The sequence below is a fragment of the Ursus arctos genome, unplaced genomic scaffold (genome assembly GCF_023065955.2).
Source record: "Ursus arctos isolate Adak ecotype North America unplaced genomic scaffold, UrsArc2.0 scaffold_23, whole genome shotgun sequence".
Classification (NCBI taxonomy): domain Eukaryota; kingdom Metazoa; phylum Chordata; class Mammalia; order Carnivora; family Ursidae; genus Ursus; species Ursus arctos.
The window spans coordinates 2390503-2416512 of record NW_026622908.1 but is presented as its reverse complement, the minus strand read 5'-3'; the positions used below and the strand labels follow the sequence as shown (position 1 = coordinate 2416512).

Sequence of the window (26010 nt, the reverse complement as noted above, 5' to 3'; positions counted from 1 at the left end):
CCACATGGATGGGTGGTCCCCACCCCACCGTCACCCAATCCACAAAGCCAGCTGGCATCCACATCCCTCCCTGTCTCTCACCTGTTCATCTGTCTCTAAGTGCTGTAGATTTACATTAAAATATGCCTTTAAACAATCCCTCTCTCGTCCCTGATTCTCTGGTCACGGACCTCATAGTTTCTCCCTAGACGTGGCAACAGGCTTCCCAGCTGGATTCCTCTTTCCACCCAGCCTCTTCCAGTCAGTCAGCCCACAGCTGCCTGAGATTCTTTTAAAAGCACAGATCTGTTTGTTCTCTCTATTTAAGAGTCTGGTTTTTTGTTTCTCTTTTTTTCTTTGTTCATTTATTTTGTTTCTTCAATTCCATGTGTGAGTGAAATCATACGGTATCTGTCTTTCTCTGACTGACTTATTTCTGCTCATACCAAAGTCTGCTTTAAATTCCTCACTGACACTCCTTTACCTCCAGAAAAAATCCAGATCATTTACCATGCTCTCCAAAGCCCCAGCTAATCTTTCTGATGTGCAGAACCCAAGCTGCAGAAGGAGGGGGAAGTTAGCTCAGGGACCCAGGTAGAAACAGAGACTGGCTGAGTGTTTCGGAGCTCAGGAGTCAGGGCAGCTAGAGATGGAGACACTCAGGCCAGGCTGGCGGGCTGAGCACGACTTGCCTGGGCTGTCACCCATTTCAGCACCACCTGGAATGACGACGGGCCCCAGGACAGGAGTTCTGTGCCACCGCCTTGAAGGAACAGCTTCCCTGGAGCAGCTGGTGAAGGGGGGCCTGGGAGGGCCACTCAGAGAACGAGGCCCACACCGGCTCTGGGGGCAAAGGAAGGACGAGGAACAGACCCTCCTGTAGGAGGCGCCACTGCTCCTACTCCTCTGGCCGTTCCCAGGGAGCAGCCCCCCTGCTAACTGCTGGCCCATCTCCCCACACCCCTGCAGGAGCCCCGCACTCATCGGCTGCTTTATTGTGGACCGGCAGTACTTCCAGGAGATTGGCCTACTGGACGAAGGCATGGAGGTCTACGGAGGCGAGAATGTCGAGCTGGGGATCAGGGTAAGCAAGGGTTCCCACCCAGAGGGCTTGGCTCAGCTCCCGGAAAGGTAAATGAGTCTAGGGGGTGGAGAAATGGGGCTCAAGGGTGAGGGTCACAGATGGATTCTGAATGTCCAGTCCCTATCCTTGCTCCATGTGTGTGATCAGCGCTTCTTGGGGGACAGGATAGAGACAGCGGAGCGCACCTACAGAATCTTGGGGAAGAAAAGGACTTGAGAAACTGCTTTGGCTAGGGCTGGGGACATGGGAGAGTCAAGCTCCCTACTACGGGAACAACCTCTTTGTTAAAACCAAACATAGGCTCCTCAGGGCTGAGCAAAGGTGTGCTCCAGGAGGAGACCTGCAGGCACCGAGGGGTGGCTGGACCAGAGTGACCCTCAAAGTCACTTCTCTGAGCTCAGAGTCACCTCCCCTTGGGATATCTCACTCTGATATTCTCTGCCTCTCCACAGCAGCCCAGAGAACTTTTCTAAAGACTTTGTCAAGAGAGGGCTACAGGGGGCACCTGGGTGGCTCAGTTGATTAAGCGCTTGCCTTTGGCTTGGGTCATGATCCCCGGGTCCTGGGATCGAGTCCCGCATCCGGCTCCCTCCTCAGCGGGGAGTCTGCTTCTCCCTCTCCCTCTGCCTCTGCCCCTCCCCCCTGCTCATGTTCTCTCTCTCTCAAATAAATAAATAAAATCTTTAAAAAGGGGGGGCTACATGAAATAAACTCATGGGGTATAAAGAGTAAAACACAGCCAGGCTCACTCCATTCTGTTTTCTGAGCGCACCATGTACTGGTCAGGCACTCAGGTCTGTTCATACCTCGTGCCATTCTTCAGAGGTAGCCACCATCCTGCCCCAAGGTGGGGGGCCTTTTGCAGCTATCAGCACATGGGCAGATCCACAGTGAGCATCATTTAATTTCTCATCCCACAGGAACATTTTCTAGGCTTTGACTCTTTCTCCTGGGCCCATGAAAAGATAACTCCAAAAGTCTGAGGGATGCATGAGGTCCCCTGGTGGTCGGCAGGAATGTGATAATGGATACAATGAAGGACCTCATCCTAGAGGGAAGCCCATCCCTCTGCCCAGGTTGTGGTCCTATCCTCACAGAAACCCCAACATTCCACCTGTGGCTTGTCTCCACAGTGGTCCCCATTGTCCTGTCCATGGCGGTCTTAATTTAAGCAGCCTGACATATCCCTGTGTGACAGCCCTTGGAGAGGACCTTGAACCTGCTGGTGTTTGTGTCAATCCAAGGTATCCCTCCTCACTGCCAGCGCTCCACGCAGACCACCCCAACGTCTGGCTGCTTCCGACCAATGACCCCACTCTTGTCCCTTTGTCTTCAGTGTCTGTCTCTCCGGTTCCCATGCAAGGACTCCAGCTTGGATCCACTCTCCTCTTACCCCTAACTTCCTTAGACCTCCCACCCCACTGGCAGTCAGCTGAGCCTGGACAGACCCCGCCCTGCTCCGAAGGGAGATGGGGCACCTCCACGGAGCCTCTCACGACATCTGCAATGGCCCGACCGGCACTATATGACCTACATTTATCGCCCAGACTTAATCCTAAGGCCCTGAAGACTGGCAGCGGGAGCAGCTTGTTGGAAGCTGAGCTTAGAAAACACGTTTAGACATCCATATTCACTGAAACCCAGAGAAATTGCTTTGAAGGCCATCAGAATGCGTGGGCTTCATGGGGAGCTAATGGATTCACAGAGGACAGCACCTGCATTGTCAGCCTGGCCTCTCTAGCTCTCCCTACATCACTCATTCCTTCGCCGTCTCGTTTCAGCACCACTCCTGGATAAATAGTCACCCCCAAACATACTATTTTTCACTAGGGGCTGCTGCCAGGAATTGGCAGAGCATGTGGGGCCCCCCTCCCGTATGCATGCTCTCCGGGTAAAGATGCTCGGGGACCAAGAGGAGCTGGACGCAGGAGCTCTGCTTCTCACAAGTACGTGAGGCAGTCACGGGGTGGTGGGAGATCTCCGGCTTCTCCTTGCCCCGATTAGAAAGCTGCTCTGGAGTGTGGGCCTGAGTGAGGCTTTCAAATACATGGTAAAAATCTTTGGATTTTGTGTTCAGGGTGTAAAATACAGTATAAAACGTTGCCTGGCATTTCTTTTTCTCCATCTCCTCCCTCCCACTTGACAGAGATGACGCGTCGTGCTAGCTGAAGGAAAGGTGGTTTTCCAGGCAGGGACCCAACAGCCCGTTGGCTGGCGGAGCTGCAAACCGAAGGAGGAGCTAGTTCATTTGAATTCCAGGTTCCCCTTTAAGGCATACAGAACCACTCACCATCCCCAGAATAGGTTTTCACATTTTGTGTGGGTAGGAGTGTTGTCCTTTCGTGTTTTATGAGTCCACAGCTCAGTGCCTCCCCTTCCTTATCTAGGATCCCCCTGCAATGCCTCCACAGGATTGTTTGTAAAAAGGACAGACTTCGCTTTTCTCACCTCTTTGAGTCCGAGGCAACTTATTCTGAGTCCTTACCCATGTGGAACACAGAAAGAGTTGTTGGCACAATTATTCCCTACCTGCTCTGGCTGCTAACGATGCCATCCGTCTACATCCCTAAAAAGTAATTATTACTAGAACACCCCTCTTATACAGATGAGAGAATTGTGTGATTAAGAGTTTATATTTGTATACAACTTAGAAGAGGTAGAGAAAACATTCAACCCCAGATCTTTATAACGTGAAAGCCTAAATAAATATACCACAGTGATCTAAGGAGAAAAGAACTATGAGCATCCCCCCAAAAGTATTACGCTCTCCATACAGTAATTTCCTTCTATTCTATTCACAATCATATTTACTGAGTCCCCATTTAAAGCCTTATTCTTATTTTGTGCTCCTTTCTAATAAGCCTTTTTTTTCCCCCTGATTTCTAATTCCACAACTCGGTGGGAAAAAGAAGGGAGTTGCTACGGGCAAGCAGACTGAAAAGAGCGCCGATATAAGAGCTGACATTGAATAGGGAACAGAAAGATTGTATAGATGATGGCTATAAAAATGGTAGAATATATAAGAGAGCATTCAAGAGGCGGTAAGAAATCAAGAAATTGTTAAAGACAATAAATAAATTGAATTGACTCCCCTCAAAAATATGTTGAAGTTCTAACCCTCTGTACCTGTGAATATGATCTCATGTGGAAATAGGGTCTTTGCCCACGTAATCAGGTTAAGCTGCTGTCACACTGGGTTACAGTGGCCCTGATCCAATATGACTGGTGTTTTTAGAAGGGAAATTTGGACGCAGACAGGCACAGAGGGAAGATGGAGGCAGAGATTGGAGTAATGCCAAGGAATGCCTGGGGCCACCAGAGGCTGGAAGAGGCAAGGAGGGATCCTGCCTTAAGGCTTTGGAAAGAGCATGGCCCTGGGAACACCTGATTTCAGACTTCTCGCCTCCAGAACTGTGAGAGGATAAATCTGCGGTTTTAGGAGAGCCTGCTTGTGCTTTGTTGTAACAACCCAAGGAAATTGTTACTGAGACCAAAACATGAGTGAAAATGGGAACCTAGAGAAAGCCTGAGTCTATTTGAAGAACCTGGTGACTTTAGGCTATGATTTCTTAATGTCGTAGAGCACAGAGGACGGGATCCAAAGCCTCAGGGTTTCCCAACATGAAGAGTCTAATATAATAACCCCTGGCTCCCCATCATACCTCCCATAAAACTGGCACTCCAAAGCCCAAATATCTCAGTGATGAGCTGGAAACCTCACCCCCAGTGTTAGGGTAAAAATTGCCTGCCTCAATTTTATGGTGAGAAGAGAGGGAAAATTCTCCTCTGTGATCCCTCCTCTGGATTTATAATATAAAATCAAAATACTTCATGGTCCAGAAAATCTCAAGAGTAGAATTTAACTTAAAGTTGTTGGAAGTTCTTAGGCATCTATGAAAATGTATACAAACCCATCCGGGGAAAGACCCCTTTAACCCAAGCTATAAAACTTCCCGCAACTGGAGTTTCAAAGAATGTAAGTTCACCTTTTTAAAAAATCACAACACAAACAGGGGAAAAAGAAAGTACCAAGAGCAAAAGTATTGGACAGCCAAATTTGTTTTAGAAAATCTTCAAGTACTGATTCTATCAGACACAGGATGTGAAATAAGTTGTATACTAGCTTTAAATAAATAGGAGATTGGTGGGGTGTATGGGTGGCATAGTCAGTTAAGCGTCTGACTCTTGGATTTGGCTCAGGTCATGATCTCAGGATCATGAAATTGAGCCCCCTATCCAGCTCCAGGCTCAGCAGGGAGTCTCCTTGAGATTCTCTCCCTCTCCCTATGCCTCTGCCTCTGCATCTCTCTCTCTAAAGTAAATACATCTTTAAATAAATAAATAAGTAGGAGATTGGATATATAAATAAGAAGGAAGAGACTATTAAAAAGGCCAGTCATGAGAGAAATCATATGATAATTGTCTTTCTCTGCTTGACTTATTTCACTTAGCATTATCTCCTCCAGTGCCGTCCATGTTGCAGCAAATGTTGAGAACTCGTTCTTTCTGATAGCTGAGTAATATTCTATTGTACATATAGACCACAACTTCTTAATCCAGTCATCTGTTGAAGGGCATCTTGGCTCCTTCCACGATTTAGCTATTGTGGACAATGCTGCTATGAACATTGGGGTGCATATGGCCCTTCTCTTCACTACGTCTGTATCTTTGGGGTAAATATCCAGTAGTGCAATGGCTGGGTCATAGGGTAGCTCAATTTTTAACTTTTTAAGTGACCTCCACACTGTTTTCCAGAGTGGCTATACCAACTTGCATTCCCACCAACAATGTAGGAGGGATCCCCTTTCTCCACATCCTCTCCAGCAATTGTTGTTTCTTGCCTTGTCAATTTTTGCCATTCTAACTGGCGTAAGGTGGTATCTTAGTGTGGTTTTGATTTGAATTTCCCTGATGGCTAATGATTTTGAACATTTTTTCATGTGTCTGTTAGCCATTTTTATGTCTTCATTGGAAAAGTGTCTGTTCATATCTTCTGCCCATTTTATGATAAAGAAAGGGGGGTAATCAGAAGGGGGAATGAAGCATGAGAGACTATGGACTCTGAGAAACAAACTGAGGGCTTCAGAGGGGAGGGGGGTGGGGGAATGGGATAGACTGGTGATGGGTAGTAAGGAGGCCACGTATTGCATGGTGCACTGGGTGTTATACGCAAGTAATGAATCATTGAACTTTACATCAAAAACCAGGGATGTACTGTACGGTGACTAACATAATATAATAAAAAAAACATTAAAAAATAAATAAATAAATAAAAAGGCCAGTCATGTTGGGATAAAAATAGACTTTCAAACATAATAAATACAAGAATGGGGACGCCTGAGTGGCTCATTCAACTGAACATCCAACTGACTCTTGGTTTTGGCTCAGGTCATGTGATGGAGTCATGTGATGGAGTCTGTGATGGAGTCTGTGATGGAGCCCCTGCTGGGCTCCACGCTCAGCGGGGAGTCTGCTTGAGATTCTTTCTCTCTCCCTTTCCATCTGCCCCCCTCCTGCTTGTGCTCTTTCTCTCTCTCTTTCTCTCTCTCTGAAATAAATAAATCTTTAAAAAATAATAAATACAAAAATGGAAATTAAAAGCTTAATGGATGGATTAAACATCTATATGGATATTGTTAAAGGAAAAAATAGTAAACTGGGAAATATGCCTAAAGAAATTATTCAAATTCAGCCCAGAAATACAAAGAAATATGAAAAAAACAGAGAGAGAGAGATTGAAAGACAGGTAGAATTGAGGGAAAGGGTCTAACATCTTAGAATTCCAAATGGAAATGGTAAAAAATGAGGAATAGGCAAAAGCAATATTTGAAGAGATAATGACTGAAAATGTACCCAAGCTGGTGAGAGATGCCAACCCTCAGACTCAGGAAGTCGACCTGTCCAAAGTAGGATAAATACAAATATTTTCACACTTAGACATGTTGCAGTGAATGCCAGAGACAAAGAGAAGATCTGATAGAAGTCAGAGAGAAAAGATAGATGACCGAAAAATTAATGATAGAATAACAGGTGACATTTCAGTGACTATGATAGAATCCAGAAGACCATGAGATAATAGCTTAAATATTCTGAGAGAAAATAATTGTGAGCTGATATATATGTATGTGTATATATATATATACTCAATAAAAATATCTTTTAACTAGGGTAAAGGAAAGTCATTTTCTGAAACACAAAAACTGCAGGAGTTTGCCACTAACAGATCCTCACTAAAATAAATTATAAAGGATACCCTTCAAGTATAAGGAAAATGATCCCAGAAGGAAATCTGAAATAAGAGAAGAATACTTAGCTCAAAAAGTAGTTTATGAGTAAATCTAAAGAAATGTTGATGGTAAATAACACTATAGTAATGTCCTGTGGGATTATTGAAACTACAATGCATGATGATAATTGCAAATAAGTTGGGAGAGGGTGATTGTAATTAGAGTGTTCTAAACTGCCTATATGTTAACGAGGATGGAAAGGATACTGGTTGACTTTGAATCTTGATGAAATAAGCATATTAAAGTTTCTAGGGAAGCCATGAAAGTCATAGATAAAGAAAGTATAACTTCCAAAGTTGCAGAGGGGAAAATAAAATACGAAAGTTGTAAGAAAGGGAGAAATAGAAACAGAAAGGATGGTACAAAGAGAAAATATATGAAATGGTAGAAATGAATCCAAATACATGAGTAAATACAGTAAGTTACGTGGACTAAGTTAAAAGACAAACATTTTAAATTAGATTTTTTAAATTATCTGTAGGCTATTTATAAGAAACTTGTCTGAAATGTAATAATACAGAAAGGTTAAAATCTAAATGGATAGAAAAATTAATAACAGGCAAATGCCAATGAAAAGAAAGTTGCTTTACTTATATTAATATTAGAAAAAATACCATTACAACATGTTTTAGTACAAATAGAGATTTCTACAATGTACAGTTGATCAGGAATATTTAACAATTACAAACTTTTATGCACCTAATTGCACAACCTTGATTTACATAAAGCAAAAGTTGACAGAATTATAAGGAGACACCAACAGCTCCACTGATATAGTGGAAGATTTTAATAAATTCTACCATGTGAATGATAGACCAGCACAATTAATAGTTTGAATCTAATGGGATATAGAGAGCACTGCATCTAACTACAAGATTCAACAAATTTCAAGGATTAACATTATATAGAGCCTGTTCTTTGACCACAATGGAATTCAATTAGAAACCCACAACTAAAAATTACAGACAAAAGCCATATTTTTGGAAATTATGAAACATTTCTAAATACTCATAGGTCAAAAAAGAAATTATACTGGAAATTTGAAAATATTTTGAACTGAATGATAACAAATATGCTATATATTACATTATGTGAAATTCAGCTAAAATAGCACTTGAGAAAAGTTGTAAATTAAAACAGTATGGTATTGGCATAAAATCACATGAGTCATTGGAACAGAATGGAGAGCCCAGAAATAAACCCACACATACACGGTCAATTAATTTACAACAAAAGAGTCAAGAATACACAACAGAGAAAGGACAGTGTCTTCAAAAAATGGTATTGGGAAGACTGGGAAGCCACATGGGAAAATAGGGCCATTTTCTTACACCATACACAAAAATTAATTCAAAATGAATTAAAGATTTGAATGTAAGACCTGAAGCCATAAAACCCATAGAAGAAAATGTAGACAGTAAGCTCCTTAACATAGGTCTTGGTGATGAATTTTTAATCTGACACCAAAAGCAAAAGCAAAAAGCAGAATAAACAAGAGGGAATATATCAAACTAGGAAGATCCTGCACGGGAAAGAAAACCCATCAATGAAATGAAAAGTCAACCTAGTTACTGAATGGGAGAAAATATTTGCAAATCGTATATCTGGTAATAGATTAACATCCAAAATATATAAAGAACCATATAACTTGATAGCAAAAGAGCAAAAAATCCTATTTAGAAATAGGCAGAAGATCTGAATAGACATTTTTCCAAGGCAGACATCCAGGTGGCCAACAGACACATGAAAAGATGCTCAACTTCACTCATCATCAGGGAAATGCAAATCAAAACCACAATGAGATATCACCTTACACCAGTCAGAATGGCTGTTATCAAAATGACAAGAAATGACAAGTATTGGCAAGGATGTGGAGAAAACAGAAACTTTGTGTACTGTTGATGGGAATATAAATTGGTGTAGCCACTAGAGAAAACATATGGAGGTTCCTCAAAAAATTAAAAGAAAAATACTGTATGATCCAGCAGTTCCATTTCTGGGAAAACAAAAACGCTAATTTAATAAGATATATGTGCCCCTATGTTCATTGCAGTATTATTTACAATAACCAAGATAGGGTAACAACCTAAGCATCCATCAGCGGGCAATGAATAAAGAAAATGTGGTAAAAATATTTATAATGGAATGTTATTCAGCCATTTAAAAAAAAACCATGAAAACTTGCCATTTACAACAACGTGGATGGACCTCAGAAGTATTATGCTAAGTGAAACGAATCAGAGAAAGACAAATACCATATGACCTCACTTAATGTGGGAAAGAGAAAGAAAGAGAAAGAAAGAAGAAAGAAAGAAAAGAAAGAAAGAAGAAGAAAGAGAGAAAGAAAGAAAGAAAGAAAGAAAGAAAGAAAGAAAGAAAGAAAGAAAGAAAGAAAGAAAGAAGAAAGAAAGAAGGCAAGTAGGAGGGAGGAAGGAAGGAAGGAAGAAAGAGAAAGAAAGAGAAAAAAACAAGCTCACAGATACAGAGAACAGATTGGTGGTTGCCAGAGGCAGGGGGAGGGGGTTGGGAAAAATGGGTGAAGGGGGTCAAAAGGTATGAACTTCCAGTTATAAATAAGTCATGGGAATATAAGGTACAGCATGGTGACCACAGTAAATGATACTCTTGCATATTTAAAAGTTGCTAAGAGTGTAAATCTTAAAAGTTCTCAACACAAGAAAAAATTTTTTGTAACTGTGTAAGGTGATGGATGTTAACTATACTTATTGTGGTGATAATTTCACAGTGTATACAAATATTAAATCATTATGTCATACACCTCAAAAATTATTAAATTAAATTAAAATATTTTGCAAAAAATAAGAGAAATTGTATAGTATCCCATTCTTAGAAAGAAGAGCTAAAAGTTAATGAGATAAATATATAAGTAGTTAGAAAAAATATCAGAATAAAAACTGAGGGGCGCCTGGGTGGCACAGCGGTTAAGCGTCTGCCTTCGGCTCAGGGCGTGATCCCGGTGATATGGGATCGAGTCCCACATCAGGCTCTTCCGCTATGAGCCTGCTTCTTCCTCTCCCACTCCCCAAGCTTGTGTTCCCTCTCTCGCTGGCTGTCTCTATCTCTGTCGAATAAATAAATAAAATCTTAAAAAAAAAAAAGAATAAAAACTGAGATGAAAATAATAAAGGTATGAATATAAATTAATGAAATACATATATTTTATATGACTTATAATTCATTCTGATATATATAACTCATATCTGAGATATATAAAAGATATATATATATACACGTGTGTGTGTGTGTGTGTGTGTGTGTGTGTGTGTGTGTGTGTGTGTGTAGAAATGACTAATAAAGCCAGAGCTTGGTTCTTTGAAAATACTAATCAAATTCACAAACTTTTAGCAGGATTGAGAGAGAGAGAGGAGCCACAACCACAAATAAACAGTATTAGGAATGGAAAAGTAGACATGGTTATAGCTGATACAGAGATTAAAAAGGGAAGAGTATATTATTAACAAGTTTATTCAAAAATTTGAAAACTTAGATAAAGAGAACAAATTTATAGAAAAATACAGCTTATGAAAACGGACAAAGGAAGAAATTAAAAATTGAAATTGTTCCATAACCATTAAAGAAGTTGAATCAGTAGTTTAATGTTCTCTCACAAGTAAAAAATTAGGATGATGTTTCACCATCAAGCATTGCTAAGCTTTCAAGGGACTGAAGTATTCCAAACTTATGCAAATTATTTGAACATAGAGTTCAGAATGGATACTAAATGACCAATAGCACAGTGGCTTGGACCTCTTCTAGGGCCAAATATCCAGGCAGATCCCTGGGTTTACTGCACAAATATATATATATATATATATATATATACATATAGAGTGGGGGGGAGTGGGAGGGGCAGAGGCAGAGGGAAAGAGAATCATAAGCAGGCCCAGTGCGGAGGCCCATGCAGGGCTCAATCTCACGACTCTGAGATCATGACCTGAGCCAAAATCATGAGTCAGACGCTTAACCAACTGAACCACCCAGGTGCCCCCAGCACAATTATTGATGATCTTAGTTATAGTCCTGAATCACACAAAAAAATCTAAATTATAGACTCTGTACTGTGTTCAATAAAACAAAAGGAGCATATACATATTTTAAAATTTCTTTGGAAAATGTAAAACTTGTTAAATTTCTAATATTGAAAGAGACAACTCCTCAGTTATGTGGAATTGACATAGGAAACAGCTAGAAGCCTAATCTGTCTATTCTTTGAAATTAAATTCTTCAATATAAGTAACAGCTGTCTCCACCATAGAAGTAGGAAAGGGAGGGAAGAATGCTACTACCACTGTGCCAATGCCCTTCCTAGTGTCCACAGCAGGCAGTAGGAGGAAGGAGATCTCTCCTCTCCATCTTGGCCCTGGCCATAGATGACTCCACGGGATTCAGTTCTCTGGAATGTAGCTCAGAGAAGAGTCTTCCAGACAGGACTCTGTTGGACACCCGTTTGGACATATCTGCAAGTCACCAGCTCCTTGTCTGGATGTCCAAGCTTCATTCACTTGGGGTTTCTTCGTGGCATTTTGGAGTCTCTGTCTTGGAATGTTCACGACTGTCATTCTCTTTAAAATAGTGTCTGCTATCATAATGCCTCTTGAACAGCTGTTCATCCTCTAGGCTGACTGACCTTTTACCACTGCTCCAAAGGCTGAATCGTTGCCTTTATTCTGTCTTACCCAGATTACCCAAACCCTCATGACAGCCTTGCCTCTTTTAACTGCTCTTGCTTAGCTGCATCTTAAGGTCTAAGTGAGTACAGAATCTTGCCCTGTGAATGATTCTCCCTCTTCTCCCTATGTAACTGAGCAAAATCTAGGACAATAAGATGTCCAGCTGACTGGCTCCACTTGCTAGCCTTGGGATCACCAAGGAATCAGTCAAGCTCCTCCTTACCTGGGTATCCTTATTTAATAGCTCAATAAAGCAGAAATTTGCATTGGAGAGTTCTCGGTACCTCAGACAAGAGCCTTTATTCTATTTCTATGACATCTTTTTATTGTCATTGTCTACCAGTTTTCATGCTCTCTCTTAAATTTTCTTTCTTAGCCAAGAAGAATCTGATATCTCTCTATACCCTAAGAAAATGCCAATGGCTAATCCATAGGGCATGTGGGTTGAAGGAAGCCAGGAACGTGATAGACACAGTAAGAATAGACTTCACAAACTGCATAGTCACCAGGTTTCAAAAATTCCCTAGTCCTTGGACTAGGTTCATCTGTAGCTTCTATAATCAACTAAGGAATGATGGCAGTGCCTTTCATATGTATTTTCAAAATTCTTTACCTATAATTATCCTATTTATTGTACACAGCAATCAAGTGCTATTGGCAAGCCAGATAATATTCTAGAAGTGTTATAAGATTAAAAATATTTATGTTGGTCAAAAAAGTAAATTCATCCTTATGCTTTATTATCTCATTACTATAATCATTATTTTAACAACAAAGATAGCAGGAAATTAATTTAAGTACTTTGTAAACTATAAAGGGCTCTATACAAAACATGTAATTGTATTATACATGTAGATATATAGGTTACATAAATATACTACCATGCAGTTTATATTGTGCTTTATTTTTTTTAAACATGTTTTCATTTATATTATTATAGTCCTACTAAACTTTTTATTTGGATGACACTCAGGAATCTATGCTGTAAGCAAAGAAAATAGACTCAGGCTGACTTACAGAGAAAAGGAATTTATTGGAAGGTCATTGGATATCTCAAAGAGTTAATAAGTCTAGAGATGCAGATTCAGAAAACAAGCAGAAACCAAGAGAGAATAGACAGCAGAAACTATAGCCAAAGCCAACTGGTAAGAAATAGTATATTTAGGACTGACCCCACTGCCAAGCCTAGATGGTTCTGCTACTAAATACTGGGCACTATTGCTTGGGTCTTGGTGACATTCACCAAGATTCAAAGTCCTTACTGAGAGCATACAGTTGGCTGAACCTGGATTATATGCCCATGCTTTAGCATCAAGGAGACAGAGACAGATCATATATGCCTCCTTTCAGCTTCCTTGGCTCAAGAATTGCATAAGATGTGGTGCCTTGTATGGCAAGGGCATTTAGAACCTTAGTTCAAAAGTCCTCTACAACAAGTCATCTAATATCCAGGGCATTGTGCTCCATGTCCAGATAGTTTATCAGAAATGGGATCTAAAACAAAAACAGACACACCTCTTTATTATGGACAATTTCAGACATATGCAAAAATAGAATGGTGTAATAAATTGCCTTGCGCCCATCACCCAGTTTCAACATTGTGAATGCACAGATAATTTTGGTTTTAATCTCTACCCTCACCCAATCCTCCCCCAACTTCAGTTATTTTTAAGCAAATCCCAGACATCATATCATCAAAAAATATTTCAATATGCGTCTAAAATAGATAAGATTTTTTAAAGAGTATAACCACAATACTATTTTCAATCCTAAAAGTGTTGAAAAGAATTCCCTAATACCGTCAAGTATTATCGGTGTTCAAATTTCCCTAATTGTCTCATCCTTTTTTGTTTTGTTTTTCAATTTGTTTGCTTGACTCAAAATCCAATTGGTTAATACATCTTTCAAGTGTCTATTAATCTACTGAATTTCTCTCTCCATCTCTTTTTTTTTTCCCCTTGTAATTTATTTTTAAAGGGATCAGGTCATTTTTCCTATGGAGACTCCCATAGTCCATATTTTCCCAGCTGAGTTTTCCTGATGCCATTTAACATGTCCTTCTGTCCCGTATACTTCTTCTAAATTGGTAGTTGGGTCTGGAAATGTAGTTTCAATTTTATAGCAAGAATATTTCATAGGCAGCATTTGTATGCTTCCATCATGAGGTATATCATGTCTAGTTGTCTCCCCATTTGTGATGCTAGCACTCATTGCTGAATATTGCCTAGATCCAATAATTCATTAGGGGTTGCAAAATAATGGTATTTTATTTTTATTTTTTTTCTTCCTCATTTATTAACTGGAATAACACTTTTCTTTTTTATGTAAGTATTTTTTATTTGAGCACAGTTGACACATAAGGCTGCATTGGTCTCAGGTGTACCACGTAGTGATTCAACAAGTTTATACATTATGCTGTGTTCACCACAGCATAGCCACCATCTGTCCCAATACATCACTATTACAATATCATCGACTATATTCCTTATGCTGTGCCTTTTATTCCTATTACTTATACAAAGAGACATTTACAATCATCCATTTTTTGGTTGCCTAGAAGTACAATAAAATTCATTTGGAAAAATGAGAATAAACAACTTTATAACAGCTTTCAAAATAATGAACTGATTCTCCACCATCTTCCAAAGGGGACCAATTTATCTTTTTAGTATTATAGTGAACTTACAGATTTAAATATATTGGATTTATTTCAATTTATTACATTAAATATCCTTATTGATTTGCATATTTTTCACCTTTGGCCATTGGGAACATATGTTTCTTTAGTGGCTTCCCTGCCATCAGGATATTCCAGGATCATCTATACATTCCCTATTCCAAACCTATAATCAGCCATTTCCCTAAGGATCCAAGTTTTCTTTTAGTGAGAAATGATATTTAAAATCACAGTCTGGGTACTAGGGGTGTTCATTCCACTGGGTTGGTCCATGGTTCTAGGTCTTTTAAGTAGTCTGAACTAGAAATTATTATTATTATTTTTGTAGAGACCAAATACTCCAGGCATTCATGATGCTCTTTCTGATTCAAGTGTAGATCCAGAGAGTTTTCACTTCACCTTATCAGTCTTACATCTTTATTTCTCTTCTCCCATGTCAAAAATTCTGACTCTTAATGACACCAACAAAATTCCTTGTTCATTGTATTCCCCAGTATGCATATACTGTCTCAGAGTACTAATAACAACACTATCACCAGCAATATGATTGCTAGAAACAGTTTAAATTTTTTTGCCTTTCTTTTTGCCGTTGATATCCCACTAGAGATGCATAGTCAAATTCCTGTGATTTAAAGTCATCTAGACTAGTTCCTCTCTATGTTGTTATCCTACCAACCTAATAAACAGGTTCATGTCTTTCATTTTGCTTTTGGTTTTGAGGAATTGTTTTTTCATATTTAATTTGTATAATTATGTAAACATTTATATAATTTCAAAGTCAAATCTATAAAGTCAAGTATATTCAGAAAAGTCTATATTCTATCACTGTCCTCTGTTTTCCTACTACCTCTGATGTAAACATTTTGTTTGTTGTACTTTACACTTCAAAAACATGGAAGGAAATATGTACATATATTCACATCTCTACTTTCTTAAATGGTAGTACACCGTGTACTCTTGTCAGTACCGTGGTGTTTTCAATATATGTTGTTTTTCTGAAGGTCACTTTATAATAGTGTACAGAGTGTATGCTTTATTGCTTTGTTGTAGCGACATGGTACTCCAGTGCAGGCATGCTCCGTGGTTTATTTTACCAGTTTCCTTTTGAGGGCATAGTGCCCTCTTGTACATACATTTGTTCATATTTTCACTGGGTTATCATTTGAACAGATTCCTGAAAGCGTAAGTGTGAGGTCAAAGGGCAAATGTATGTGTAATTTTGCTAAGACATCATCAACTGTCCCTCCGGAGGGTGAGTGCTTTTTCCACCAGGAACAATGAAGGCTCCTGTTTCCCCACAGTCGACTAACAAAGTATGTTGTAGACTATTTGGGGTTTTGCCAATCTGACAGATGAGAAATGGCTTTCGGAGTAGTTGTAATTTGCATTTTTCTTATTAAGAGCTAAGTTGAACAGCTTTTCATATGATTAAGGCCATTTGCATTTCTTTTTTCCATGAGCTTTTCATATCTTTGGCCCATTTTCCTATAGGATTGTTAGTCTTCTCTCTATTTTTAGACTCTCTTTACACATTAAGGATGGTAATACTTTGCCTGTCATATACATGGCAAATATTTTCTCCCTGTTTGTTACTTGTCTTTTGATTTTGCTTCTGGTGGTTTTTTCGTTTTGTCTTGTTTTCGTTTGTGTGTTGTTTGTGTGTGTGTGTGTTTGGGGGTTTTGTTTTTTGTTTTTGCCACATAAAACCTTTTCCCTTCCTTTTCTTTTGTTAATGTAAGCCAATGTATTTCTCTTTTTCCTTCTTGCTTCCAGAGTTTAGTCATAGAAAAACTTACCTACATCAGGTTATAAAGAGATTCATCTGTTTTCTTCCGGTATTTGTGTGATTGAATGTTTTTCTCCTTTTAAACTCTGATTCATTCAGAATCGATGTTGATGTATGGTGTGAGAAATGGACCCAATGTCTTACTTTTCTACATGGCCAACCGGTTATCCTAACACCTTCTATTTAAAATGATGTCTTTTCCTCACTGGGTTGCAATACTACCTTTACCATACACTGAATTGCCATATATATATTTGAATCTGTTTCCATTGATTTGTTGGTGTATTTATGAACTAATAACACACAATTTCAATTACATAGCTTTTGTGTTATGTTTGTAAGTCTAAACTTAAAAATGTTTCAAGTTATGTAAGTTGACTTGCCAGCTGTGTACTATGGGGATCTTGGATTGGAAGGAGAAGAGCCGTAAGAGTCACAATGTCAGCATTCCCTCTTCGTTCCTGACTAGACTTTCAAACACTTGATATCAGGAGTTATGGCTGCTTAATTTTCATACTGATGCTTGGAATCTAATACATGCTCAGTGAACAGGTTTTGAATTTGAAGCCCAGACAAGTATAAGAGAATATATTTTTTATCACTTGGAAAGTCAGAGTTATGACCTTCTGAGGTGGGATGAAAGTTGTAATGGATCTAGTTATCAATTCATCATAAGAAACAAATATTAGAGTCATTTTTTTAAAAAAAGGAAGCAATGCTTAATGGAATAATGAGCTCCCTATAATAGGATATGAACATGACCACGTCTTGGTATCATTGTAAAGATAGATGGGATTTATGACCATAAAACTAATGTTAATACTGATGTAGCAGTAACTATATGTGACATGTTGTCCTAAGTGATTTACATTTAGTAACTCCCTTAATCCCTGCAGCAACCTTGTGATGCAAATACTATTATCCCCACTTACAGGTGGCTACACTGAAGCACAGAACAGTGATGTAACGTGCCCTCGGTCACATGACCGGTAAATGGTAAAGCTGAGATTTGAACCCAGGAGGAATATCTTCAGAAGCCATTATGCCTTATATGGGTAGGCGGAGTCTAGTGGCCTTCAATGAGAAATCTGAAAAAATTTCTCTCGACCTTCTTCTGGGTTCATTTCTTTATGCATTCCTTCATTCATCCTTCAAATACCCACTTGCTAGGTGCTGGAAAACTAGAGGTGAATGACATAGACCCTGCCTTTGAGTGGCTCTCAGTCTAGCTGAAAAGACAACCACCTAACCATTTTCTAACTACTAGGCTAACAGAAAATTATGGAAGATGTTATGAACTTAAACTTGACTCCTTCCTGCGTTTTGACTTCAAGGACTTCTGTGTTCTGTGGTCCACTAATAGCAACTGTAGTTAAGTACATAACCCAGAAAGCCTGCTCACTTTGAGTTATGATATTTCTAAAGATTTTTTTAAAAACAAAAAATGTAAACTGTTATTCTTTTTCCAAACCATGAGTAAAGATAATCAACACAAACTAAAGCATCAAATAAAAATGAACACAGTAGGTGCGCCTGGGTGGCACAGCGGTTAAGCGTCTGCCTTCGGCTCAGGGCGTGATCCCGGCATTACGGGATTGAGCCCCGCATCAGGCTCCTCTGCTATGAGCCTGCTTCTTCCTCTCCCACTCCCCCTGCTTGTGTTCCCTCTCTCGCTGGCTGTCTCTATCTCTGTCGAATAAATAAGTAAAATCTTTTAAAAAAAATGAACACAGTAAAAAATTTTAAAAACTAAAAAATTGAAGAAATAAATATTCACATAATATACATCTGCAAAACTGGATTCAAGTAAACCAAACTTGGTTGGAATAGTGATCACAAAAGAAAACTCTGTGATAGAGGCCATCCATAATTATAACATGTGATGTGGATTAAAAAAAACACTGATAGGTGAATGATTGTATTAGTTATAAAATCAATGTAAAAAAATATTAATCCCAATGAAAATAATTCTGGTAAAATAAAACTGGAGAATCAGTATGAAAGGAAATATATTTTAATCACTCTATATAGAAAATTGACTAAGAGGATTAAATTGCTTAAATGACATTTACTCCAGAAAATACCTTCTGGATGAAAATTCATCACCACGAATATAATCTGGATTAAAGTACTAAGTCAGGCACACTTCGCTCAGCATCAAAATGGCAAGGATGAAAGGTCCCGCGTGCATTAGAATTGCACCTGGGAGAGAGTGACCACTCTTCCCATGGGAGCTGCGTAAGTCTTCACAGAGGAGGCGGCATTTTTGCGGGGGCTCCAGGGAAGGGCGTGCGTTTTTCAAACAGGGAAGGGGGGATGAGTGTGGCAGAGAGTTGTGGTGACATGTACAGTGACAGCTGAAAATTCACATGACTCTGGCGGAAATCTTAGACTGGGAACTAGGGGTCTGTAACGGGACCTGGGGCTGAACCGGAGGGTTGGAGACAGGTAAGATAGAGCTATGAAACGGAGGAAAAATCGGTCACTGGGCAATCCATAAGGCAGCCCTTGCAGGCTCTTTGCTTCTCCTGGCTTGTCCAACATTTCCCTCAGTGACTTAAGTGAAAGGAAAAAAGTGTGCTTATGGTGGATGACCTGGAGCGGAGAGGTTTCAAACAAACATTTCCTTGGTTACCAACATCAACCTTCTAGGTCTGGAATGTCTAAGACGTGGTTAGTGACATAAACTCTTGGGCAAGAAAAGAGAGCTGTTATTTCATGAAGCAGATACATGCCCCCCAGCTGGTGGCAGTGCTAGCTGCAATCTGGAGGGGTGGTGACAATATTAATAATAATATAATAATAATAATAATAATAATGGGAAGAACTCCCATTTATTATATGCTATTGGCTCATCGCTTGGTATATAGTATCTCATTAATGTTTATATGAGCCCCCTGACATTTGTGTTGTTACTCCCATTTTGTAAATTAGGAACCTAGGGGAAACAGGATAAAATACCTCCCTAAATCACTCAAGAGTAGAACCAGGCTGATAGGCTTCAAGACCTTATCATTGTTTCATGTTACTTATGCACCTCTGGCCTCACGGTTTAAAATCATCCATGACATAAAGTTTAATTTCGGCTGTTGGCCACCATTGCTTTGGAAAATGACCGCAGTACCATTCCAGGGCTTGATGACTTGGCCCAAATCCCTCCTGAGAGATGGGGCCTGGGTCAGACAGTGTTTAGCTGAGGTCACAGGAGACTTCTACACTGGAGGGGACAGAGACGACTGAGGCAAAAGCCAGAGTCCAGAGAGTCGGAAAAGAGGTAGATGGAAGAGCTGCCAGAGAGGAACCAGAAACAGACAGGAAGTCAGAAATGTGAGTTCAGGAAGCCAGAGACACAGAGGAGGAGGAGAAATCAAGAAGGGTCTGCAGCCACTGCCTAGAGCAGGCATCACCATTATGTCAGACTTTTACAAAATTTACCTTTGGTTAAAGGGCTACAGACTTCGCTAACATGACCAGTGAAAGAGGTCCGGGCAGGTTCATGTGCGCTTGTCAAGCCTGCTACATACTGAAGCAGATGACCGACTCTATGGTTCTCCCCAGAGGCCTCAGCTTTCGAGGTCTGAGTGATCTCGGTTCACTGCTAGCATCATGGCTGTTCTCACCCAGCCACAAGGAGGAGAATAAAAAACACTGACTCCCACAGTTTCCAGTAAATCAAGTCATCTGCCAGCCACAGTCAGAGAGGGACCTGAGAAGGAAGAGAAAGGGCGTGAGCAGCAGCAGTCCCGCTCAGCTGAAAGGGTCTCGGAAGTCACCAGATGCAACATCTCATAGAAAAGCTGTGCATAGATCCTCTTACCTCCCATCCCTGGAGACAGAGAAAATGAAACACCTTAAATTGGATTTTTCTCTAGTTACTTCTAAACATCATGGTTGGTCCAAGCCAGCTGGAGCTAGAGTTCAGAATAAGCTGAGAACTTGGATCACGCATCCCTGTGTGTGCGCACGCGCTTTGGGATGGGGCACTGAGCCCTGCCACTGTTTTTCATCATTTTGTCATGCACTGGAATCTGCTTTGGCATCGTCCTTCAGCCACTGTCATGGGGTAAAGCCTATAGAAGGCTGACAGAGTACGATAGAATAAGTATTCATCTGTGCAGTTTTCTGAGGCCAAGGACTTCAAGAGACACCAAACACAGGTTTCAACTTTGCAGGCTTTTAAACTTCCTAACGGAATTTTCCCAGTGACTCAAAGCTTTAGCTAAAGCACTGTCCACGTGCTCCCTTAGCACTGTGTTGGATGCTAATAATAGTTTGAGTGATCGTGGGAGGTCAAGACCTAGCCTTTTCTGGTCTTTATAAATGAGTTATTAAAGGTCTGACAAAGATGGCATTGAGCTGGGAAGCCCACATGTTGGGAGATTTGGGGGTACCATTCAGCAAGAAAGGGGCATTTGGGGTAGAGCCGGTTTGAAGGGGAAAATGGGGCACGTTTGATATTAGAAATAACAAAGGAAACAACCAGAAAGCTTGCATTATTCATGTGGGCCCCATTCATACAGTGGGCATTTCTTATTCTGCTTCTGTGATGCACTTGGCAGTAGGGCCCAGAGAAATGAAATGCCTGGATCCTGACTTGAACAGGATTCCAGCACTGCATCCCTAAAGGTAAAGAGAAGACTTGGAGATAAGCCGCAGGCTCAAGTGCCCTCTGTGTGCCCACTCAAGGCAAGGGGATGGAGGAGCCCAGTGAGGATGAAAGTCTGAACTAAAAATAGATTTTGGAATTGAACGTGGGCATTGGGAGCGGGGGGCAGGTGGCAGGGTGGAACCCATAGTTACAGTGAGGAATCAGCTAGAAAGAGAAAAGCTGGATTGGTGGAAAATCACAGATGTCGGGGGAAGGCGGCATTTCAGGAGTGCTATGGCTGAGCTAAGATGAATACAAATGATAATACCTACCACCTTCCGAACACTTCTTCTGTGCTTAATGCCTGTATTTAGTACTAGACAGTGTGCTAAGCCCTGGGTATACTGGGATGAGCAGGATTGTCTGGTTGGACCCTCAAAGAGCTTACGTTCTACCGAGTTTCATGCTGGAAGTCATTTATGTCTCCTGAGAACCACGAGAGCATAGAATTATTATCCTCATTTTACAGATGAGAACACAGAGGCTCAGAGAGGTGGAGTCACTTGCCTAGGTCCCACAGAGAAAGGGCGGTGGAGCTTGGATTTGAACATGGTTCTGTGTGATGCCAATGCCTCTAAATCCCCAGCCTGTACTATGAGAATGCAAGCAGAGAAAGGGTATATGGATGCAGTTGGAAGGCGACCTTGGAGGGGACAGGTACAGTCAAGGCTGGCTATAGGAGACAGATTTCAAACAGCTAAGGAGGGAGTGGTTGGAAACTGATAGGAGGCAGGGTGGTTAGAGACGATATTTGACCATAAATGGAGGAAGAGGGTAACCTAGTGTCTGCTTGTAGGCAGAGGCCAAGTGCCAGGACGCTGGAAAAGCACAGACTTGACCTTAAGAGAGTGGTTGAAGTTTTCCTTTCCTTCCAGGTCGTCAGCTCTAGCTAGCCCTGCCATGCGGGGATGTGGGCCACTAGGTGTGGTCTCCTAGAATCCATGGGGTCTGAAATGCCCCAGGGCCCTGAGGTCTGAGCAAGCTTTGACCTAGGAGGCCTAAACCCCAGGATGTGGGGTCTTCCCTGCTTGTGATCTTCATACATGAAGGAAGCTCAGTACCCCTGCAGGCCAGGACCGGTTACTCTGCCTTGCCCAGATGCCGGGCATCTGAAAACATTGAGAGGAAGGCTTCTTTGCCCTCGTGCAGTATCATGAGCATACCAGCCGCGAGGAAATCTGCAGTTACAAACCAGCCGCTGAACAGACGCAGTTTAACAGTCCATTGTAAAAGTTTTACGGTTAGTAAAGATAAGTGCAAAATTAATCCCCAAAGAACAAAGCAATTAAAAAAGTACATAATGAAGCAATTAGCTAGAAGTGGTGGGGAGCAGGAAAGGAGAGCACCGTGGACAATTTTACTCTGGAAGGGTCTTCACACTTACGTTTTTTTAATTGTGTTCAATGAGGGAGCCATAGAAGAGTAAGATTCATAAGATGCACAGAAGAGGTAATAATTGATAAAGTGTTTCGAGAGTCAAACTGAAGGAAATTTTTACCTTCCTAAAAAGTTGGGACCAAGGAGGAAAAGAGCTATAAAGACCATTATTGGTATAATTAATGAAATTTTATTATAGACTGTGGATTAGATCATAGTAATGTATCAGAGTTTAATTTCCTGGTTTGGGGGAAAAAAGAAAAATAAAAACAAACAAACAAACCAAAAAAAACCCTGGAAGCCAGAAATGTATGTTAAAGCTCCGGAGAGTCATTCATTTCATTCATTCTCTCCATCTCTCCTTCTCCCTCTCTCTCTCTCTTTCTCTCGTTCTTTTCTTTTTTCGTGTTTTGTTTTTCTTTAGCTGAGTCTCCCTGCTGTTTTCTCTCAGATGCTGGAAGGTAGCCTCTTGCTGCCATTACATTGTAGCTCTACTTTTCCAGGAAGGGACCAACCACTAGGCATGGCCAAAATCAGTCCCTTAGAGTGACAGTGACTCTCAGTCAGGGACAAATCAGTCCCTTAGAGCCCCTCAGTGAGCAGGGGCTCCCCCGCTTCCTCCCCTTCCCCTCCTCCTTCCCCCCCCTTTTCATTTGTCCTCCTCTTCCAGAGACTGTTGTGCTTTTTTCTTGACAAGACCTGATATTCATAAATCTGAAATTGCAGAACGGGAATTCAGAGACCTCTACTCCCATTACAAATGCTCTTTCCTTGGGGGCCCCCGGGTGGCTCAGTCGGTTAAGCGGCAGACTCTTGATTACTGCTCAGGTTATGATCGCAGGGTCATGGGATCAAGTCCCCTGTGGAGCCCCGTGTTGAGCTGCATCAGGCTCTGAACCCAGCGGGGAGTCTGCTTGAGATTCCCTCTCTCCCTCTCCCTCTGCCCCTCCCCGTGCTCACACACACACTCTCTCAAAAAATAATAATAATAATAATGCCCTTTACTTTGTAAAGGGTGCAAAAAGGAGGATACTGATCAATACAATTTCCCAGTGCTAGTGGGTGACTGTTTACAGAAATTACCTCTACACACAAGCAGGCTTACCTAAACATGAAGTCAGTCCTGAAAACAGTTAACCCCTGGTGTCAGCTACCCCAGGAAATACAGTTACTCCCGTCAGGTCCTGTCTCTATGTGTGCTGTCTTCTAGTTTTGGAAAGTCCAAGGGACAGGCCCCAGTCCCTATCCTTGCTTGGTGCGGCCTCCACACCGCACCAAGCGGCCCTCCACACCTTGCTTGGTGGAGCAGGGAATGCGGTGCGCCCTGCTTTCCTCCTTCCACCTGCTGCTCTTCAGGGAGGGTCTCCACGGCTTGTGTGATTTTCACTGCACTGGATTGTCATTATGTAAAGAAATCACGAAGTAGGGGAGATAAAATATTTGTAATGATTTCAAGACAGTTTTCTTGGCTTTCAGCATTTCCAAAATCAAGCTGTGCCCTATAAACTTGGCATATATAAATAAATAATACATATGTAAATAAAGTTACAATTTATTATCCCAACAGAACACCTTTGAGAGTGAAAGGAGGTACTCCCAACACCCAAGCTGGAACAACAGGCATAAACCAATAGTCCCGTGGGCAAACCATGGCATCGGGTCGCTCAACTTACAATTTTATGTGTGCATTTAATGCAGTTCTTTCCTTGGACCTCATTTGTTAGGTGCCTGTCGTATGTGACTTTGGGCATACAATGCTTAGAATTACGTATTTAACATTGAGCATACAATGTTTAAAAAGTAAACGCAGCCCCTTCCCTCTTGGAGCTAATGGCTTAATGGCACGGACAGCTTATGAAAGAAAACAAAGAATAAATATATAATTACAAATTTCAGGGCACCTGGGTGGCTCAGTCAGTTAAGCGTCTGCCTTCGGCTCAGGTCATGATCCCCGGATCCTGGGATGGAGCCCCGCATCGGGCTCCCTGGGCAGTGGGGAGCCTGCTTCTCCCTCTCCCTCTGTCGCTCCCCCTGCTTGTGCTCTCTGTCTGTCAAATAAATAAATAAATAAATAAAATCTTTTAAAAAATTTCAGTAAGTGCTGTATTAGTCAACTCGGGCTGCCATCACAAAATACATAGGTGAGGTGGCGTAAACAAGGGAAATTTGTTTTTTCACAGTTCTGGAAACTAGAAGTCTGAAATCAGGGTGCCTGCATGGTCGGGTGCTCGTAAGACCTCTCTTCCTGGCTTGTATGCCACCATCTTCTCTCTGTGTCCTTCCGAGGACACTAGTTCTGTCTGATCAGGGCTCCCCCCTTATGGCCTCATTTAACTTAATCACCTCCTTAAAGGCTCTATCCCAGTAGAGTCACATGGGAGAGGTAGGGCTTCACCATATGAATTTGGTGGAGGGGGGACACAGTTCAGTTCGTGGCAAGTGCTACAGCAGAAAACAGAGTGTAAGATCCAGAAAGTCAGGGATTTTGTATGTTTTGCTCAGTAACAAAATTCTCCTCTCGTACAACAGTGCCTGGCACATCGGAAGTGCTCCGTAAGTGATTGTTGAATTGAATTAAAGCAGAGAAGGGACATGATCGGACTTACAGTTTTAGGAGGTGCATTGCAGAGCAGCAAGGGTTGAAGCAAAGAGACTTTTTGGGAAGCTGTCGGTAGAGTTGTCCACACCCCGATAATGGCGGCTCGGACCAGGCCGTTGAGCCTGCATTTTGAGAGATGTGATTACACCGAAGCTCTACTTAGGAGGTAGGACTGGCTGCACTCGCCGATGTATTGTTGGACGCGCAGGGGAAGGAAGAGGGTGCAATTATGGATGAATCACACAATTATTGATGTAGGCTTCAGGCTTAGGCTATTAGGTGGACGATGGGAAGACTAGGGCACAGATGGGGAGGCCGGGAAGGAAATCAAGAACATGGATTTGCACAAGGCAAGCTTGCGATGCCGGAGAGACACACGAGTGGAGGTGACATGTAGGCTGTTGTATACATAAATCTTGAGCTCAGAGGAACGTAGCTCCTGTAATTCTCACAACTGTTTTTGCAGTGTGTCATTTTTGTCTCCATTTCACAGACAAGGAAATTGAATGTTAGAAGGTGGAATGAATTGCCTAAAGTCACCAGTCCAGCAAAGGAGAAATGTAGGCTTTGACACCAACACTGTTTAACCCCAGAGCCTGTGCTCTGAACCACGGGGACCTTCTGTCTATCAAGAGGCCCAGGGCTTGGATACATTTCCTCCTCGGCTTCTAAATTATCACCTGACCTTGAGTCTCACTTTGCTCACCTGGGAAATGATGGGAGGTAATCTGTTAGGTCTCCTTCAGTCCTCTACCGCAATGCTGTTCTCCTTTATAAATCCCATTTTTAATGTGAGTTCACTGTAGGCACCTTTCAGAGATCAGACCCAGGCTGACAATTCATTTTGATGTGTATGAAAAGGGCAAATCTCTTTAAGCGAAA

The 26010-nt window shown here is 41.3% G+C and overlaps 1 protein-coding gene across 2 annotated transcripts in view; it reads left to right on the top strand.

The window, feature by feature from the left end:
• GALNT18 (polypeptide N-acetylgalactosaminyltransferase 18) overlaps positions 1–26010 on the top strand; it is a 336223-nt gene that overhangs the window by 242818 nt on the left and 67395 nt on the right. For both annotated transcript variants that reach the window (XM_026486788.4, XM_026486787.4), the window contains exon 6: positions 949–1063. In XM_026486788.4, the coding sequence (XP_026342573.1) occupies positions 949–1063 (115 nt within the window). The remainder of the gene's footprint in view (positions 1–948; positions 1064–26010) is intronic.